General features: G+C 35.2%; 1 protein-coding gene across 1 annotated transcript; it reads right to left on the reverse strand.

Annotated features, from left to right (window-relative positions):
- Positions 1–1908: 1908 nt before the first annotated feature.
- POU1F1 (POU class 1 homeobox 1) lies at positions 1909–19657 on the reverse strand. Its single transcript, XM_060640241.3, has 6 exons — positions 19075–19657; positions 16615–16764; positions 6516–6740; positions 4364–4528; positions 3382–3442; positions 1909–2469 (listed from the first exon to the last, which is right to left on the reverse strand). The coding sequence occupies exons 1-6, from the start codon at positions 19214–19216 to the stop codon at positions 2259–2261; spliced, it is 954 nt and encodes a 317-aa protein (XP_060496224.1). The 5' UTR covers positions 19217–19657; the 3' UTR covers positions 1909–2258.
- Between the last annotated feature and the right edge of the window lie 2954 nt (positions 19658–22611).

The raw sequence follows: 22611 nt of genomic DNA on the forward strand, positions 1-22611 counted from the left end.
TTGTCATTTATTTAATTGCAGTTTAGGATTCTAAATAGCATTAACCATTTTCTATTTTTATAAAAAGATCAATCTATATTAAAATATCTCTTTATATATATATGTGTGTATATATATATATATATATATATTTTTTTTTTTTAACGTTTATTTTTGAGACAGGGAGAGACAGAGCATGAACGGGGGAGGGTCAGAGAGAGAGGGAGACACAGAATCCGAAACAGGCTCCAGGCTCTGAGCTGTCAGCACAGAGCCCAACGCGGGGCTCGAACTCACGGAGTGCGAGATCATGACCTGAGCCAAAGTCAGATGCTTAACCGACTGAGCCACCCAGGCGCCCCTAAAATATCTCAATGTAGTTAGAATAGTCTCAAAAACTTTTTAATACAAATAAATTAATTCTAAATACTAATGCATTTACAACTAATGTGAATAACTATAGATTTGTTATTTTGATATTAAGTATTGATTCAAAATAACTCCTTTTAGGGAGAAAAATTATTTCCCAATGCTAGCTGTATCTAAACCTGAATGACTTTATGGATGAATGTCTGATATTATCATATATATGTGAGGATATAAGCATTTATACATGCTTATTTTTGTTGTATAAAGTCAGATTAAACATTCTCAGATTTATATTTAAAGTGCAAAAAAGTCACTATTCTAGATTTATATTGCATTATTTTTTTTTCTATTTGCAACTTTCAGACATGCATATATGCATTTTTGTGTATGTATCTAGTATATATGTATGTATATACATCCTATTCCTGCCTTTTACAAACTCAAGAATCCCTTCCCAATTAACGTATGTGGTAAGCAGGTGAGTTATACAGAGAAGAACTTACATATCTACATGGCTCAATAATATGGAATTTACTCTTGAAAAATAAAAGTCCTTGTATGTATACTTTGTTCAACACCTCCTGGGTGCTAGATGTGTACTTAAGCATAGATGATTAAGCCACTGAAAACAATTTCTTTTTGTTAATATATCAAAGTTTCTAGCAATCCAATTAATGGTGATTATGTGTGCATAAACATATATGATCTATAGAGATTATGAAATAATGTTTGATCTTTATTAGTATCACTAAAAGCAGACTGGACAGTGTAATTTATTAAGCATTCTAAATCATTAATAAAATTTGGTCTAATTGTTTCCATTTTTGTTATATAAAATAAACATTGCCAGCAGATTTATATTTTAAATGCAAAAAAAAATCACTTAGATTGCTATTATGTTACCATTTGCTTCTATTTGCAAGTTTCAAAGAAGTTCATTCTTATAATTAAATATGTTCCCTAGATATAAATCGCTAAATTAAAATACTCGATTGTCAAACTTTTTCATCAATAACAAATCATATTCTAGCCAATTAAAACAAAGTGATAGTCTTTTTGATAGGATCCTGATGATTTTCTGGGTTGTGAGACTTAAATAGTGTTATTAAATTACGCACCCTTCAAGTTTGTAGCAATTGTTAACAGCACACTCCTTCATTGGTAATATCACAACAGCACATTTCTTCATTTAACGAAGCTCGCGTGCCCATTACAAGCACTTTCCTAGGCACTGGACAAACAACAGTAAACAAGCCAGACATCATTCCTGCACTGTTGCAGCTTACAAAATAGTTTGGGTTCAGAATCCATAAACCCTATTTTCTATAAATAAACATCAAAAAAGCTAAATCTTTGGGAAGAATAAAAGATCAAAAGTATCGCTTCTAATTAAGATTTATTCCTACATGCACTAATAAAATTCTAACGCACCTCCAGCTCTTAAGTGCAAACAATTTAGTTCAAACAAACTATTAGTGCTGATGGTAAACAGGACATTGGTCACAATTTTCTAATTGTATTTTCTATGGCGATATTCTTTATTTAGCATTATGACTGAAATATTAAAAAGCTAATAAACAGCCTTGGGAAAAGGAATCTTGAAAGACCCATGTGCACACTCCATGTGTGCGTGTGTAGATAAAGAGGGAGTGAGAAAGACTTTGAAAGAATTATTGTTTTATTCCTATTGGTATCTTTGGCTTAAAAATACACAGTTTGGCTTCTGAGAATATTTTAAAGAAAATAAGTCACCAATATTTAAATTGTATTAATTTTTTAAAGTAGAAAAGCGTCTGCAAAAGTTGTTGATATAAAATTTTTGAAGCCAACCAAATAACTAATTTCTATTTTTGTTGGGGAAGAGAAAGGAAAGAAAAACAGAAAAATTGGATGTTACACAATAGTAAATTTTATCTGCATTCAAGGTGCTCCTTAGAAATAGTAAATAAACTCTGATTCAGACTTGTTTTCACCCGTTTTTCTCTCTGCCTTCTATTGCAAAACCAAACTCTTACTACTTCTTTCTCAAGATTCAGTTCTTCAGCCATTCGCATGATCTCTTGAGAGGAAGGTTTATTCTGTTCTCCAAAGTGTCTCTCCAGAGCATCTTTAGCAGCGATACTGAGTAGGGAGGGGTATAGAGAAGTGTGAGATTAAGGTGTTTTAATGATGTTTTGGCAGATCAAAATTCAGTAATGTTGAATTTCATAAATATCAACATGAAAATATTTAAAGACTCTGAAAACATTTCCAAAGCTTCAACAAAGATAAGTGTGTAGCCTGTAGAACATTTAGATGCTTGTGTTACACAGGGTACCGTAAGCAGAGTCACAGGAAGAAATAAGGGAATTTAGACTTTATGTTTATCCAACTTTGTGCCACTAGAGGGCACTGACTTCCTGAAAAGGAAATGAACACTTGTGTGGGCATTTCTAAATGTCCCTCAGAAATCATTTAAGTTATTTATAATAGGTGAGATGTTTAGTGAATAACTCATCGACCAAAACAAAATGTATATTTTAGCATTTCCTCTGTAATTTTCACACAAATTACCAAAAGATGAGCCAACAGTCTTTCTAGCTTGAAATGCAAGGAACCATGTTGGACTTTAAGAGACTGAAATACTGATTGCTACTTTTGCTATTTTTAATAACATAGATACCATATTGCCAGAGCAAGACATATCTGAAAGGACAGCAGAAATAAACACTTTGTATAAGTAATTGTTTAATTCTTGTTTTAGCCAAAAACTTGTGGAGTGAATGTTCTTACTGGCTCTAGGTTATTAAATTATGCTTTTCCACCAATCTTGTTTTTTCAATGGACTCTATTCACCATGCATTTGTGTTATGTTGCACCTATGTTATCCTCAAATACTCTTCCATATATATATATATATATATATATATATATACACACATATATATACACACACACACTATATATATATATCTGTATGAATATATATAGATATACATATATATATGTATATATTCCATTTCCTCTATACCTTTTAGTGTCTCAAAAGAATACCTTATAGTTGTTCTTCGCTTCCTTTTCCTTTCATTTGCTCCCACTTTTTCATTGTATAAAGCTGTAATGGGGAAAAGAGAAACAATTGCAAAAACAAAGGTTTTAAAAAACTGTCAGATTTGAGTTTCAAGTTTTCTTTATAAAACAATGCAAAATAAAGTCTATACATTTTTGTTTTACAGTTTTGCATTCTGTGTTATTTTATAGTACAAGACCCAGCACAAAAATGTTAAGGCAGAAATACTAACTGCAAAGACAAACATCTATAAATGATGACCCTACCATAGTTTCCTTGGAACATTTTATTGAAAAGCTCTCAAACTTTGCTCTTTATCCAGCTTTGATGGTAGTATGAGTAGGTAATTTTATTACATTAGCAATTGCTTACGTACTTATTTGGAAGACTGGTGTGTACAAATTCTCTGCCTACGGTAATATTAGGTTATAAAAATTCCTGTACAATCACTATGGTATAGCACAGAGCCAAAAAATCTGGATGTGTATAAAAAAAAAAAAAGTCATGTCATCACCTCATGCCTGTGCCACGTTATCTAGAAACCTGTTCTTCTACAGCTTATCTTCTCACTCGGTTTACCCTTCTCAGTAAACTTATTTCTATGCTTTCATTATCCTTCCTTTTTTTAGTATTATGAAACATTTTTTGTAATATGAAATTTATTGTCAAATTGGTTTCCATACAACACCCAGTGCTCATCCCAATAGGTGCCCTCCTCAATGCCCACCACCCACCCACCTCCCCTCCCTCCCACTCCCCATCAGCTCATTCTCCGTTTTTAAGAGTCTCTTATGCTTTGGCTCCCTCCCTCTCTAACCTTTTTTTTTTTTTTCTTCCCCTCCCCCATGGTCTTCTGTTAAATTTCTCAGGATCCACATAAGAGTGAAAACATATGGTATCTGTCTTTCCCTACCATTGTTTCTAGGTTAAAACATCACACAGCCCTCAGAGATCTAACTTCAGTACCTCCGACTTGCTCTGCTTCCTCCAGCCATTTTGATAATATTGCTTTTAGTTTGCATGCGTTTTTAAAGCTGAGCTGCAGGTTTTCAAATCGGCAGATAGTCGTTTGACTGAATTCTGAGCCATGCACAGCTGCCAGGGCTTCCCCAACATTGGTTTGGGTGTATCCTGTGAGAGGGCAATAAAGACCCATTAGCTCCAGCTGTTCAAGAAAGATTCACTCTGGTCTTTCTTTTGGTCTTTATGAAGTATTTCTTTTAAGCATATGCATTGGCAATTTAGAACTGTTTAGTAAGTTCCATGTAGAATTGTCAAGTACTTCAAAAAATACTCTTAGTTAATTTTTTCTAGAAGGCAAAACAATTCAGACAGGAACATCTGCCATTCACAGTACTTAGTGACATTGGATAGAGGTATCAAACATTTTATAAGACACTAAAAAATTTTTGCTGTCTTTATTAAATGTCTGATGATATATGCTAAAAAATACAGTGTATTAAATATGATGCATAAAATGTATGATATATCACAAATATTTTTATCTCAACTATAAAATTTTCAACTATATTGCTAAAGGGCACCAAGTAAAACTAAGAATTATGTTTACTTTCCCTAAAAACATGTTTATTCCGAGACTGTGATCACCCAGTATTTTACATGTATCTTCGAGGACATTTATTATATCATTTGGTAATGCTTCAGGCCAAAGATCCTCATTGATTGTCCCAAAACATTTTTAGAGTACAAGTTGATATCAACCATCAGCATTGAATTCGAAATATTAACAGCAATATAAATAGCTCATTGAAAATGGTTGTTGTAAAGATGCCTATTGCTGTGTTTATCATATATAGTCATTGCATATTAATTCAGGGCCTATAGCTATATATCTGTATGCATAAAATGGTTGCATACAATGCCCATCAATAAATATTACAAAATTACCTGTGGTTCATTCCACAGGTGCGGAGGGTGGAACTATCATTTTCAATCCATTTAAAAGATACACTACTTCATGAATTTAAATCAAGGTTAATTTTTATAGTTATTTTATGTTAAAAAACACTATTGAATAGAAAGCATGCAAAGGCTATCTACAGTTCACAGAGAAAGAATTCCAAATGACTGTAAAACACATGAAGTACCGTTTTTCAATCTTCACTCAAATTTAAAATGAAAGTACCATGAGGTACCACTTTGACCTATCTGATTTACCTGATTTGCAAAGACCCAAAAGATTAAACCACATTTTTCTTCAACAATTTTATTCTGTGTGCTGTCGGTCACTGTTCTAAGTGCTGAGGATATGCTTTTAAGGAAAAATAAAAATAAAAAATTCCTGCCTTCATAAAGATTATATTCTGAGCAGTTTGCCAAGAGACACTCGTGGTGGTAAAATTTGGTACAACCTCTATACAGACCAATTTGACGACATCTATCAAAATTACAAATACACTTTAATTAAGAAATTGTGTTTTTAACACTTGTCCTACATATAAATTTATGTAGGTACAAAATGGCATTTATGATGTGAATCATCATAGGATTTTTTAAAAATGAGTTTATTTTGAGAGAGACACATAGTGTGGAAGCAGGGGGAGGGGCAGAGAGAGAGAGAGAGAATCCCAAGTGGGCTCTGCACTGTCAGCATGGAGCCCAAAGTGGGGCTCAAACTCATTTGAGCTCAAACTCATTTTTTTTTTTATAGAAAAAAATCTATATTGAAAGGTCTGTATAGTTGCTTATATGTACATAAGGTATCTCTGGAAGGATGCAAAGAAACCTGATAAACAGGAAAGACAAACAGAAAGGATATATTTCACTTACGCCCTTTATGCCTTCGAATCATATGAATGACTTATCTATTCCTAAGCTCAAATAAAATAGAAAAGCAAGTACTTCAAGACAAATTTTGAGGTAGGTAAGTGGGAAAAAATAGCATTAATTTAAAAACCTATGTATTTAGGATATTAAGAATTAACAAGGAGATAAAGGTTTTTGTAGGATTTCCATAATTGGAGTAACTTATATCCACAGCAGAGATGTAGAATGAGAACTGTCTTAGACTTCTGAGTAGAGTATAAGAGACTGAACAGTAATATAGTAAGGATTTGCAGACTAAGGTGTATGCCTGTTACTCTTAAAAAGTGCATACCTAACTTAATTCTTCTCACTTTAAATTCATTGGCAAACTTCTCAAGTTCTCGGATTTCCGGAGAATCCATGTCTATCGGCTCTTCAATCAATTTACTTTTCCGCCTGAGTTCCTGCTTGAAATCAGTGACGGTGGGGTCTTCTGCCAGAAGAGGCTGGTGCATGGGAGGAAAGCCATGACTCAAGGTGTGGTCAGGAAACTTGTAAAGACAAGGGGTTAAGCTACCTGTGAATAAACAAAGAGAGGAAAGGAAAGGGATTTGTAATTGTCCGCCATTTCTATACAAGCAAAAGTTTTGCACCTTTGAAACCATTATTTCCCTACAGCTGTCAAAATTAAAAAAAGATTTTTTTTCATATTTATTTGAGAAAGAGAGAGAGGGGGAGGAGCAGAGAGAGAGAGGGAGACAGGGAATCCCAACCACCTCCATGCTGTCAGCCCAGAGCCCAACATAGGGCTTGATCTCAGAAACTGTGAGATCATGACCTGAGCCGAAATCAAGTTGGATGCTTAACTGACTGAGCCAACCAGGCGCCCCTAGCTGTCACAGTTCTAAAAGGTTAAGTAACATTCAGCCTTCTAAAATAGCAGAGTAGCTTAGTAAAAATGTTTCTTTTCCACCTTCCCCAGAGCAGCAAAAACAAAAATAATGCCAAAGGAAAAAAGCAGGGAATTGCAAATAATTAAAATAGAAATAAGCAAATACTCTCAGAAGTATGTTTCCCATTATTTCATTTTTCTCTTAAAAGACACCTGTTCCTGTGAATCTGAGGTTCAACTAAAACTGGAATGTAGATTTCAATCTCTGTTATTTTAATTCATTACGCAAATAATCTGTGATGTTTATTATAAACAAGGCATATGCTTAAAGTGCTGTGCTGGGAAGTTTTCTTAGTATTAGAAAATTAATTTTACAATATTAAGAAGCTCCCCTGTTTTATCAGTCAATGCTTAATTTCAAGGGAAAATAATCGTGTCTTTTTTTTTTTAATTTAACAAAGGCAGGTGAAAAGAAAATAATGAGAACATGAAATACATTAATATGGTTAAATAGATTCAAGGAGTAAAAGGAAAAAAGGTAATTTTTAAAGTTCTATTAAAAGGCAGCATCAAGATTTCTTGAAAAGTATACAATATAATGGAATCATTTCTTGATTATTATTGAAGAAGCAAAACTAATGACAAGGAAGGGTGCAATTCTAGATATGATAGGCAATCGCCCATAAATGATGAAGCATTACATCAACTGGGCTAAATAATAAATCACAAAAACACTAAAAGATGTAATTTTTTAAAAACTTCTTGCAGATTTCATTCTGTACTAGGAAAGGAGAGTCACTCTCAGTTGGGGAGCATGGGTGGATGACAGGACAGCATCAGCCAAATTTCGACACATTTCTGTTTTTCCTCATCAATACATTGTTTTTATTGGTAGAGATTTCACTTCAATTTATAGTTAATGACACTTGTATAAGCAAGACATTTTATACAAATAAAATACTTGGTAATTTATCATTTTTCTTATGAGTATAAATAAATATTTAAGCTAAAAATAAATTACTATAGAATGTATGCAATAATCATTCTTGGAAACACTGAAAAAATATATCAAATTTATGCTACCTATTATTTTTCTATAAATACATTCACAAATCAAAGACATGAGTAATAATGTAATTTTCTAGAATATATAAATCTTATATTAATATATCAATATGTAATAACCAAAGAATAGTGTAAGTCAGCAAATGATCGACTTGCATTATTTATATGACAATACGTAATTATAAAGTGTGCCCCTTTCCATAGACAATGTCCTTTTTGGGAGCAAAGTAATATACAAGTGAGGAGTTAAACAAAAATAGTATAAAATAAATTTAGCTGCTGTGAAATATATTTGAAAGAAACTATTCCTGTCTAAAAAAATTCATGCTTCTTTTACAAACCCAAATTACCCAGTTTTACTTTTTAAAGTCAGTTAATTGTCCACTCTATGCTTTAGTGGGTGGTATATTGATCAGACAAGATAAAATTTTCAAAAGCAGTTCTATCAATTTTTAAAATGTTTATTAATTTCTTTTTTTTTAATGCTTATTTTTGAGAGGGAGAAAGAGACAGAGAGTGAGTGGTGGAGGGGCAGAGAGCTAGGGAGACACAGAATCTGAAGCAGCCTCCAGGCTCTGAGCGGTCAGAGGTCGATGTGGGGCTTTAACTCATGAACCATGAGATTATTACCTGAGCCGAAGTCGGACACGCAACTGACTGAGCCACCCAGGTGTCCCAATGTTTACTAATTTCTATTAGCTTTGCATTTCTGCTAGTTGAAGTAAAAGAAATTACATAAAAGGAAACCGATCACATTTATTTTAGGATTTGCTTAATATTTATCTCAAGACTTTGCTTCCACTTAGGCTTTAAGAGTTGGTACTCAGATATATGACAACAATCTTCACTTCTTGTATCATTCAAAAACACCAAATGTCACTCAAGACACTTAATGAAGTACTATGAGAAAGAGTAAAAGCAGAGAGAAAAAAATAAGCTGCTGAGGTTTTTTCTCTACCTTACTATTTTATTATTTTTTGTATTGAAGTATATTTGACACGCAATGTTACGTTGGTTCAGGTATACGCCACAGTGATTGGACGACTCTGTGTTTGCTGTGCTTGCTCTAAGTGTAGCTACTGCCATCTGTCACCAGATGATGCTGTTACAATATCATTGACCACAGGGGCACCTGGGTGGCTCAGTCGGTTGAGCGTCCGACTTCGGCTCAGGTCATGATCTCATGGTCCGTGAGTTCGAGCCCCGCGTCGGGCTCTGTGCTGACAGCTCAGAGCCTGGAGCCTGTTTTGGATTCTGTGTCTCCCTCTCTCTCTGACCCTCCCCCGTTCATGCTCTGTCTCTGTCTCAAAAATAACCTTAAAAAAAAATTTAAGCAATATCATTGACCACATTCCTTGTGCTCTACCTTTCATCCCTGTGGCTTACTCATTCCATACCTGGAAGCCCGTATCTCCTACTCCCCCTCACCCAGTTTGCCCATGTCTCTCCCTCTTTCCTCTGGCAACCATCAGTTTGTTCTTTGTATTTATGGGTCTGTTTCTGCTTTGTTTGTTCATTTGTTTTGTTTTTTTAGATTCCACATATAAGTAAACTCATTTGGTATTTTTCTTTCTCTGACTTATTTCACTTAGCATAATACTCTCTAGCTCCATCCGTGACAAATGGCCGTCTCATTCTTTAAGGCAGAGTAATATCCCACTGTGTATATATATGTGCCGTCTGCTGTGTGATTTTACACATTTAATGTATTTTAAAGCACTTCAGATAACTCATTTTACCTAAGTCAAATTTTTATTTTCCATAAATAATTTGTTACATATCTTTTATATGCTATGCCGTAAGGTCTATTTATTAGCCTTTGTGGTCATCGTTTTTTATTTTTCTTGCTGACCATAGTCACACACTGCTACAAATCTACGTGATACTTTGTGCTGTGTCCATTTCACACTTGTCATCTTGTCTTTATATAAGTGAAATAGAAACAAATTTTATTCACAATTTAAAATTTAGAAAATTTAAGTAAAAGGAAGTTAAACAACCTCCATTGGATGCTACAATGAATCAACTATACAGCTAAAACCAGATCTAAAGTCCAATGAGCACTGTAATAAACCACACTGAAATAATCACCTCATTCAATTTTTAGGCAATCTGTACTCAGGTAAGCCAAATGTACTTTCCTTTAAAGACATCTGCAGTTTAAATATATTTGGCTACATTAAACATATACTTTCAGACAAAAATATTATAGTTTATTACAATATTAGAAGAGAGCCACCTCTATTTCTGGAAAATTATAGAGGTAGTTTATATATTATAAATACCCTGGAAAGCGGTGCCTGGGTGGCTGAGTCCCTTAAGCATCTGACTCTTGATTTCGGCTCACGTCATGATCTCACAGTCCATGAGTTTGAGCCCTGCATCTGACAGTTCAGACCCTGCTTGGGATTCTCTCTCTGCCTCTCCCCTGCGTTCTCTCTCACCCTCTCTCTCAAAATAAATAAATAAACTTAAAAGATACTCTGGGAAAATCAACATTTAAAATATAAATTTGAATGTGAGTCCATGAAAAGTACACAGGAGATACTATGTTCAAAGGTTTGGCATCCAGAGCAAAGGAAAACACAATGTGTGATATGTTTGTATTTTTCATTAAGTGAATATATCCACAGTTATCTGCACAGACACATTTCTCCTGGAATTAACTTTAAACAGAAATTCATGACAGTCATAAGCAAAGGCAAAGTGCTGTGTGTCTCATATGATCCTATATTTGGGGGAGAGTGGACAGTGACTGGTAGGGTATGTATGGAAAGATATTAAATCTTTCTGAAGTACTGATTAAAAACAAAAACAAAAACAAAAACAAAAACGGGGCACCTGGGTAGCTCAGTTGGTTAAGCGTCCGACTTTGGCTCAGGTCATGATCTCACGGTTCGTGGGTTTGGGCCCATGTGAGGCTCTGTGCTGACAGCGCAGAGCCTGGAGGCTGCTTCGGATTTTGTCTCCTCTCTCTCTGCCCCTCCCTGCTCATGCTCTGTCTCTCTCAAAAGTAAATAAATGTTAAAAAAGAGATGTCATAAAAAAAATTTTAAAAGTGGGAAGAAGATAAAAGAAGCAATGAATCCTCTGTAGCCAGAGTCTCATAAACAATTTCCAAAACACAGATAAAGCAGTGTGAGGCTAGAGAAGCACACAGCTAAACCTCTTGGAAGTGTTTGCACCTTATTTACAGTCTGAAGTATATTTTCATGTTGTAGATTAATCCACCCAAACCTTTCTTTTATTTGTGTTGAGAGAGGGAGAGGGCACGAGCAGGGAAGGGGAGGAGAAGGAGGGAGAGAGAGAGAATCTTGTACCATCAGTGCTCAGTCAGATGTGGGGCTTGAACTCACAAACTGTGAGATCAAGACCTGAGCAGAATGCTTAATGGACAGAGCCACCCAGGTGCTCCTCACAAAAGCTTTCCTAAATTGCTGGGTCATATATTTCCATGTGGCGGACGTGGGAGAAGAAAAGAGGTAAATCTTTTAAAGGTAGCAATGGGGAGGCCAAGGTGGCTGGTTCAACACACTATGGTATGGGGCGAATTGCTCTTCCGGAGCACGTGGCTCTGGATGCTGACAATGTCTCTGAGGGTCCGGACTTGAAGCCTTACAAGAACACACAGGGGAACCAGAGGGACACAGTAAAATTCACCATTTTGCTGGAGACATGCAAAGGAATGTGTATTTCAATGTTTTCATTCATTCATTCATTCATTCATTTATTTATTTATTTATTTATTTGTTCTTCACACCTGACCAAGTGAGGCAAACCAGAAGTGTGAATTGTGATCTTTTCTATGCACGGGGAAAATCTTATCCATATACAGCAGGGATCCTCTGCATGGTTTTGTAATTTATTTGGAACACGGCCATGCCCATTTGTTTCCACGTGGCCTGGGAATGCTTTCCTCCTACAGTGATCAAATTGAGTAGTTGAGAGACTAAGAAAACTTAGGGAAAATGCCTCATGTTACTGCTACGAAACAGTTTTTTCTGATTCAGAGGTTAAAAAACAAACAAACAAACAAAAACCCCAAACCTTCAGAATTACTTCCTCCCTCAGAGTCAACACCACCAGAACAAGTTAGGGAGAAACAAAATAAAAAAGGAGAGGTAGAAAAAAGGAGGAGAAAGAAGGAAGAAGAGAAAGAAGAGGAAGGAAGGAGTGGGGGGAGGAATGAGGAACTGCAGAGGGGGAGACAAAGGAGGAGAAGAGGAAAGAAAACAACTTCAGAATGAGAGCTGGGCTCCAAAGTTGACTATTTCTCTATGTCAACCATCAAACTGATTTCTGTTGTCTATTGCATATGAGCAGTTAGAGAGGGCATTTTCGGTCATAATTATCTTTTCTTATTCACTTATTATTAAAAAGAAACAAAACAAAACAATGCGGGTGCCTGGATGGTTCAGTCAGTTAAGCTTCCAACTTCAGCTCAGGTCATAATCTCACAGTTCGTGGGTTTTAGCCCCGTGTCAGGCTTTGTGCTGACAGCTCAGAGCCTGGAGCCTGCTTTGGATTCTGCATCTCCCTCTCTATCTGCCCCTCCCCCATTTTCTTTCTTTCTCAAAAATAAACTTAAAAAAAAAATTCATCGTTCCAAACCTCAGCTATTTTACTTTTCTCTTGAAATTAATTTTTTTAATGTTTATTTTTGAGACAGGGAGAGACAGAGCATGAACAGGGGAGGGTCAGGGGAGGGTCAGAGAGAGAGGTCAGAGAGAGGATCTGAAACAGGCTCCAGGCTCCGAGCTGTCAGCACAGAGCCTGAGGCGGGGCTTGAACTCACGAACTGTGAGATCATGACCTGAGCCGAAGTCAGATGCCCAACCGACTGAGCCACCCAGGAGCCCCCCTCTTGAAATTAATTTTCAAATGAGGACTCTCATACCTCATTTTGGCTTGGCCGTTATATAATATGACCTTGCTGTGTTTAACACACATTACTGTGCCGCTGATTTGCTCAGTTTCCCCAGGATGGTGGGCAGAGCGGACAGCCCACTGAGCGTGTTGCCTAGCTTTCACCCCCCTTCAGAAGAGAATCAATTTCAAATACTCAAGAATTAGCATTTGAGGTCTTTTTGTTGTTCTTTTGTGTTGTGTTCATCTAGAAGAGACTTTGAAGAGCTTTTTTTTAAATTTTTAAATTGACATTGAAAAATTTTTTTTATTTTAAATAAAGAGAGTAGGGGAGAGGGGCAGAGGAAGAGAGAGAGAATCTTAAGCAGGCTTCTTGCTTGTGCGGAATCCCACATAGGGCTCAATCCCATGATTCTGGGATCATGACCGGAGCCAAAGTCAAGAGTTGGACACTCAACCTACTGAGCCACCAGCCTCCACTTAGAGAGCAATTTTAATTCACTGTTTCCTGTTATCCATGTTGTAGGCTGTTGAATAATCTAAATTCTCAGGGATGAAGGGACAGAAGAAGGCATTTAGCTGCAACAGTATCTAAAGAGAAGATCATGGGAAAGCCAGGTCAAGTTAGTACAAATTTGCCACAATTCAACCTCAATAAAGTTGTAGCTCTCACCACAACTCAGATAGGAAGAGATTAAAACTCAGAGAGGTTAAGTGACTTGAACAGGTTTGTAATTAGTTCATGGTGTGGCTAATTCATTGTTCCCAATGCATCTTTCTCTTTGGTGTGCCCACATATGGATAAGGCATGGTGGATTCATTTCATAATTTAAAAAATCCTCCCTACTAACCTTAACAAATATTAGCTATAGCTCTTCCCTTCCAGTGGGTTATTAATTTAACAAAACATTCAAACTAAATATAAGCATCAGAGTACGGGTATAAGAGTACCACAGTAAAATAAAGCAATTTCACATCCTTTGAAATATATGTCTTTCTCTAGATTCCTTTCATATCGCATACGTGACAATAAACCTGTCTTTATTGTAGATAATAAGACGCTTCTGCGGAGTGTGGGCAAGTGGCTGATTTGATGAATGCTCTGAGGCTTCTCAGAAAATTCCAATGACATAGCCAGGTTTCTCTGGTGTATTTTATATCTCTGTGCTCTTATTTTTGAATTCCTGCGTTTTATAACTCAATTTGTGTAGCTTCTCTGGGGATAAAGACAGAAGAGTTCAGATTCTCTGGGGTTTAATCTAGGATGCAAAAACCAATACTAAATACATGTCAAAATAATGACATTCCAATAATAAAGCATATCACTCTCAAAAGATATTCAAATATAATCTCGATGCTTGCCACGGTGAGTATTTCTTTCGGTGACTAAATATAAATAACTTTTAAGACTCTAGTGATACATTCAAGTCTTAGCATGACCATATTGCTGTTCATGTCACTAAAGCAGGCTTTGGATCATTTTAAAGGGCTTTTCTGGAAGCTCTCCTTTTCAACTGCAGTGAGGAAGAGGGTTTGCTGAGTGCCTGCCGAGGGAGCTTGTCAGTACAGCCCCCACTGCCTGTGGACTCTCATTGTGAGCCTGGGCCTGGAAACTAGAAACGGGTTAGAATTCTCAGGCCAGCTGCAAACCCACTAGGGCAGTAGCCTCAAGGGGGAGGGAGGTGGTAGCAAAAACCATCTCAGTGTTTGGTCTATGGTGAACCTCCATCCTCTGCCACCTGTTGCTAGTTTCGAAGGCACCTCAAGTTGGACCTGGCTTTGTGGTCATCAAGGCTGCTCCTCCAAGAGACAGTCGCGTACAGCCATGTGCTGGTCACATCTGGTCTTCAAGATCCCAATGTGTTGTGGGCCATACAAAGCATTCTGCCTACACCTCTATTGGCTCAATGCACATTCTACTATGTTTATAATGAGAGTAGCTTATCATCAACAAGGGCTGTTCTCATTAACCATGAATACTGATTAACTATTAAATATATGAATCATAAATAATCAGTCTTCCAAGGGGAAAAATATGGCCGTCCCCATTTCATAATTACTAAAAAAAGATACTAGGACTTACAGGTCTTCATTAGTCTTCATCTTACCATAAAGGTGAGGATACTAGTTTACGTAGAATGCTCATTGACGGAATGTAAGTGGAGATCATTGTTTCTGGAATAGCTTGAAGTTTTAATGTTTTATTTAGTCTCAACATGAAAAAAATTGGAGAAATTAAATGTTGAACTAAAATACTTGTTAAATTTTATTTCAAATTTATAGTTGTAAATCCATGGGTTCCCCCCCCCCCCCACCCATCACTTATTAGGGATGATAACAAGACAAAGCAGTTAGAAAAGATTTCCTCAAGAGTGCTTGGGTGGCTCGGTCAGTTAAGTGTCTGACTTGATTTCTGCTTAGATCATGATCTCACGTTTCCTGAGATCAACCTCCACATGGGGCTCAAGCTGACAGCATGGAGCCTGCTTGGGATTCTCTCTCTTCCTATCAAAATAAATAAACTAAAAAAAAAAAAAGATTTCCTTAATATAGGATTCATTTATCTAAAGCTTCTCCCTTAGTATCACACATACTCTCTCTCTTATTTTCTCACATAGAACCTCAGTAGTTTATTGTCACCCATAAGGTTTCTCTCCCTGTAGTAACCAATATAAAAGGTCAAAGAATACCTAAAAAATATGTATACAAAATTGTGTACTTTGTTAAACCCTTAAAATCTTTTGCCTGGCCGTATCTTAAAATTAAGTCATAAGGTTTGTTATGAATAGATTAGGTCAGATTTTCCTCTTAAGAAATGTGTTATCAGTGCTTTCATACAAGCATCAATAAATAATTAACCTTGATCTAGTGATGCTTTTTTGTCCAGAGGAAAAACAAAAGTAACTTCAACTATTTCAATCTCATTTAAGACTAACAACAACTCAGAGCTGCCACAGCTTTAAACAACTATCACTAAAGCCGCTACGATTCACTCTTAGCTTTCAATGTCTTGTTTACCTCACGGGCCAAATATCCAGAAGAAATACTGCAACGAGGGAGATGTTGTAGAAGTCTGTGTTGTCTGCTTTGGTAGCCACATGAGTTTATTAACACTTGAAATGTGGCTACTGCAACCGAAGAACTAAATTTTAAATTTGACCTTATTTTAGCTAGTTTGTTTAAACTTAAATAAGCACGAGAGGCTAGTCACAACCATATTATAACTGGTGACATAAGTAACATCAATAACATCAAGTGACAATCTGCAGTTTGGCAGTAATGAACTAGAGTAAAATTCATACAAAGCAAACAAAAGAGTTAAGCACAGAAGTTCAGGGTTATGTAGAATAAGGGCAATCAGGTGTAACCATTATGATCTCTGAAGGTATCACATATTAGGGAACATTTCAGTAAGTAGTGGTTTACCAGCAATTTCCAAGGTTAAGCAATAAGAATTTCATGACACATTCTGTTAAAGGTTCCCTCAGACCCTCCTGAAGCCAAGACTACGCTGTATGTTAACTAAGTGGAGAATAAAAAATAATAAATAATAAGATTCTCTCAGACCCAAGAAATCCATCTTAGTGTCCCCAAACTCAACCTCACATATGCAGACAATTTTTCTTACCTGCCATCACTCCATAGGTCGATGGCTGGTTTCCATAATGACAGGAAGGAACAGAATAATGAAGTCCTGTTGCTGTGTTTCCCAACGATGTCACCAGGAAATATGCACACAAACATTTAGGAGTTTGGATCAAAGACAAAATAGACGGGACTGGTAAGAAAATGTATGAGGATTCAAGACACAGTCATTTCATTGCAAAAAGACACATTTATGGGATTCTTAAAGTTATATGGCAATAATTTGTTTTCACTTGGGGGAAATTTTCTGCTGAGGAGGCTAAAAGCAGAAATCAAATTTTGTCTTAGGTAACCAGATCATAAATTATCAATGTGGATGATAACAATCTTTAATTATGTTGTGCTCTATGAGGGGTGACTGACCAGTTTGGACATTGGCCAATTGGGAGTTGCAGAATTCTTGTAGGTTCCATCTCATATACACATTACAATAAACTGGAGGAATAATCTCTTAAAATTCTTGTATAATATGGTTGTATATAGTGGTCTTTCTCTAGAGGAATGAAAACAGAAACCAACTCTTGAACAGTCATTATCTCTATTCTCCTAACAATTTCTTCTATCAAAGAGAAAATGGCCAAGCAACTGGTCTCTATTTGGATACAATCATAAAAACCCCACTAAATGCAGATGTTGATGAAAAATCCATGACAGTGGATGATGTCTTTATGTTGATGTTGAAATCAAGAAGTTTTCTGGATGCCCACAATCAATGCAAAAATTCTAATAATAAAGCTGGTCAAAAAAAATTGAGTGACTTGAGATCTGTAAAGTTTGAAAGCAGTATATAAATATTACCTCATTCATAGTTTTACTTGTCTTGTGGAATCAATGTGTATTATAAAATAAATTTGAATTGCTAAACTTTAATCAAGCTTTAAGCATGAATCACCAAGTTGACTAAAAGTATGGGTATTGACAATAAAACCACTCCTTATGTATTTCCTCATTTTTCCTTCATATCCTGAACATAGTGATAGGTTTGCATAAATATGATTATAAATTCTTGAATAAATATAAGGTATTATTAAGTATAGAATTAGAATCCTTTGAAAATTCTGAGATACAATCTAGCGATTAGAGATATGAGGTCACTTCAGAAAGCAACATTTTCTCTTACTATTGATAAATCTTCAAATTTTCATTTTAAAATTGACATGTAGAAAGAACGAAAGTAATTTTACATTATAATATTTTATATTATAATGATCAAATATAAAAATCTCACTATGCAATCCAAAATTAAACAAACATGAAACCCATGTTATATCCAATGCTCTTTTCATTATAGGCATTATTTCTACTTCCTTACCTAGTATATTATAATTTGATCTGATGGAAAAATTATAAAATCAAATGCTATAATCATGTATTTAAATATTATTTAAATATATACTTAGAATAGATATACCTATTATTTAAAATATACAATTAACTGTGATAACTGCTTACATTTAATTACAGCACATATTTTTGGTTAAAATACTTTATTATATTTTCCAAAAAATATGTTTGGGAGACTTCCATTATTGCCTTTTTATTTAAATTATGAGAATCTTTGGTAGATGAAAAAAAAAAACCCTCTACATTAATAATTTTACCACAATCCAGATACATACTCTCTAGATTTTAAAAAAATTCAGCTGCAGATTAATCCCAAACTTACTTATGAAAGAAATTTACTTAATTCAAAACTTTGTCCGCTTATAAATCTACTTTAAAAACCTTGTTACTGCATAAAGAAAGGGTGCATTAGCAACACATACCTATTTGTATTTGAGACAATATATTCAAATTTTCAAGTTTAATTTTTACATAAGAAAGTTCTGTAAGAAAACATTAAAATTTCGTTAGAGATTGAAGTCTCTTCAGAACTCAGTTTTGAGAGATTTTAACTCAGTTTTATGGGTTCTAAATGTTACATGTGTCTTCTAGTTTTGATTTTTGAATTTTGAATTATGCTAAAAATATATTTGTTAAAATCATTTAATTATTTTATTCTTTGAAATCCGTAGTTTTTGGTATTGGGAATCATTCAGTTGTGTTTACTGTGAGGTATATGGCTGTTTTTGGACATGGTAAAACCAAATACATCTTTAAGATAAAGAAGTAACACCTTTTAAACACTATTTAGGCTATTGCTTTAGTTTGCTCTTGATCCATAAATGCTTACATAAAAATGCTTTTTGGATTAAAAACACCCAGACTCACTGTTATGTAGAAAATCTTCTTTATAATAAAACCAACAATTGAAATTACAACGCTTACTAATAGTTCTTTAACAATTTCTTAGGTACTTTGGCTTTTTAAATGTACTTAATATTTAACTTAAATTAAAGGAGAAAATGAAAGAAGCGAGGAGATGCTAAGCTAACAAGATCCAAAGGATCCATCCTGAAATCTTTAGGCCCAGCCGCACGGAGACCCGGATGGGAGTCAGTACCTGTAGACATCACATTGGTGGCGTGGTTGGAGACCGGGAGGCACTCGGCAGCGCTGTGATGCATTATCAGAGGCAGAGTTGCAGAAGACTCGGAATTCAGAGGTATAAAGGTATCAGCCGAAGTAAAAGGTTGGCAACTCATTCCCACAAGAGAGTAGAAAAAGGAGAACTGCTGCTCCCCAAATCAGTTTGATTATATTACAGTTTCAAAGGGCCGTTTCAAATCTCACTACCTGCATATATACATCAGGAAGGCTCTGAAGCAACCAGGAGGGCGCGTGCTGGTATTTATACTGCAGGGAAATCCCTTTCTACATGTTAATCGTCTTTTTCCCAGGGGTATTGCTTTATCAATCTGAACCATCTTCCTCCTCACCCACACATAATCCGTGCCCAAGAGGGAACCTGGTTCTGGGGTATAGATGGACGGAAAGGGAGAAATCTGAAACTTTGACAACTTCAGTAATTCAGACATTTTAGAAAGGAATCAAGAACTTCAAAAATAAGTGTCCCTCAAAGAAATAATCCTAAAGTGAATTGAAAAATACTAGGTGTCTTTTTGCTACTAATACAGTAACAAATGTTTATATGTGAGAGGTTTTGTGGGTTTTTTTTTTTTTTTGATGACTTCTCACTAGATCTTGAAAATAACATAAAAATACATACTACAAAATTTTAAGAAACTATAAATACTAAAAGTTTAAATCAAAAGGTCTAGAGAAAACTAATGAACAAATATATTGCCAACTACTGATTCAGACTCAACAATGCAATTTTGAAAAACTATGAAAACCATGCTGGGGATACTGTAGCAAACATAAGTAACCTGAGAGCCATAGATATTACTGACATAAGCGATGGCCATACTTCATAAGAATTTTTTTGAAATTTTGTATTATGGAATGTTTCAAGGTAACTTGGAATTGGTTGTTTTATGCTAAACTTAACATTGACAAGATACTTTTTCAAAAACCTTGCAACTTGGACACTTTGGTACTAACCAACTGATATTTTATAGGAAAATATAAGGTTACTCAAATCATTAGATACTGCCTAAAAAATATTTATTGTGTGACATATTTTTTCATTCTGAATTCTGCATCTTTGAAGCTCTCTTAGTTTTCTCCAAGGAGAGAAAGTCAGAAGTAATCAAAAGTATTTATTACACTCTTGCAGAGTTTAGTTTTTAATTTTTCAAACCACATAAACAAAAAAATGGTTTTCAATGTGTTTATGAAGAGAATTTACTAGAAAAATTAAAATTATAGAGAAATTTAAATAAAAATAAGTTCCTTGGACAAAGAATATTTTAAAAAATAAGCTAAACGAAAGTCATTGGAATATGCTGGTAAGTATATTAACCCAGTGGTAGATAGTGAGGAGCACTGGAAAACCTCCCCGGACAACAAGAAAAAGCTTTTTCAGCAGTTTGTCATGCTATCTAAAATTCTACAGTTGCAATCTTAGACAGCATTTCTTCAATGAAGTTTAAAAATTTTTAACTGCGGTGTGAAATGCAAACCAGAATGCCCCCGTTAAAATTGTATAAAACCAGGGGCACCTGGGTGGCTCAGTGGATTAAGTGTCCAACGTCAGCTTAGGTCATGATCTCAGAGTCCGTGAGTTTGAGCCCTGTGTCAGGATCTGTGCTGACAGCTCAAAGCCTGGAGCCTGCTTCATATTCTGGGTCTCCCTCTGTCTCTTTCTGCCCCTTCCTGGCTTGTGCTCTCTCTCAAAAATAAAACCAAAAAATAGATGTTTGGTTTGTATAAAACCAAAAAATAGATGTTTTGGTTTGTATAAAACCAAAAAATAGATGTTTCCAACTGTAAATTTATCAGTTTTGTAAGCGGTTTTAATATTGCATTATATTGAGTTGTATAGATCTATTACAATTTGACCATTTCTTTATTGTTGGGTATTTATAATCACTTTCTGCTTTTTACTTTTATAAATAACAATGCAATAAATGTTTTTATTCTAAACTTTTTTTACACAAAGCATTTTTACAATATAATCTGTATTTTACAGTATTATCTAAATATCCTCCCATAGGACAGGTTTTCAGAAGTGGGATTATTAGGTTTATCTTATTTTTTAATTTTTTTTTTTCAACGTTTTTTATTTATTTTTGGGACAGAGAGAGACAGAGCATGAACGGGGGAGGGGCAGAGAGAGAGGGAGACACAGAATCGGAAACAGGCTCCAGGCTCCGAGCCATCAGCCCAGAGCCTGACGCGGGGCTCGAACTCACGGACCGCGAGATCGTGACCTGGCTGAAGTCGGACGCTTAACCGACTGCGCCACCCAGGCGCCCCGGGTTTATCTTATTTTTAAAGGGCTTATTTGAAGGGGCACATGCACCGCAATGTTTATAGCAGCACTATCAATAATAGCCAAATTATGGAAAGAGCTAAAATGTCCATAGACTGATGAATGGATAAAGAATGTGTGGCATGCACATACATACATATATATATATATATATATATATATATATAATATATATATTATATATTGCATATATATATACTATATGCAATATAATGGAATATTGCTTGGTGATCAAAAAGAATGAAATCTTGCCTTTTGCAACTACATGGTTGGAACTAGAATATATTAAGTGAAATAAGTCAGTCAGAGACAAATATCATAGGATGTCACTTCTATGTGGAATTTAAGAAACAAAACAGATGACATATGGGAAGGGAAGGAAAAATAAGATAAAAACAGAGAGGGAGGAAAACCATAAGAGACTGTAGAGAACTGTAGAGAACAAACAGGGTTGCTGGAGGGGTATTGAGTGGTGGGATAGCTAAATGAGTGATGGGCATTAAGGAGGGCATTTGTTGGGATGAGCACTGGGTGTTATATGTAAGTGATGAATCACTAAATTCTACTCCACAAACCATTATTACACTATATATTAACTTGGATTTAAATAAAAAAGAAATACATTAAAAAAATAAAAGCTCAGAAAACAAAAGATTTTTAAAGTTCTTAAAAAACATTCCCAAATTGCTTAAAAAAAAAAAAAACAAAACTTAAGAGTAGTTTTAGGTTCACAGCATAATTGAGCACAAAGTGCGAGAGTTCCCATATACTCCCTGCCCTCAAATGTGCACAGTCCTCTCCACTATCAAAACCACCCACCAGAATGGTATATTTGTTACAATTGAATCCACATTGACACAGCATTATCACCCTAAGTCAATAATTTCAAAGTTCACTGTTGTTAAATATTCTATGGGTTTTGATAAATGTATAATGACTTGTGTCTACCATTATAGTATCAAGAAAATACAGAATAGTTTCACTGCCCAACACATCCTCTGTTCTCTATTCATTTCTCCCGTCTAACCTCTGGTACCACTTACCCTTTTTATTGTCTACGACGTTTTGCCTTTTCCAGAATGTCATAGTTTGAATTTTGTAGAATGTAGCCTTTTCAGATTGACATCTTTTGCTTAGTAATATGCATTTAAGATTCCTCCTGGTCTTTCATGGCTTGATAGCTCATTTCTTTTTAGCACTGAA

This window comes from Panthera onca, chromosome C2, assembly GCF_046562875.1.
Source record: "Panthera onca isolate mPanOnc1 chromosome C2, mPanOnc1 haplotype 2, whole genome shotgun sequence".
Classification (NCBI taxonomy): Eukaryota; Metazoa; Chordata; class Mammalia; order Carnivora; family Felidae; genus Panthera; species Panthera onca.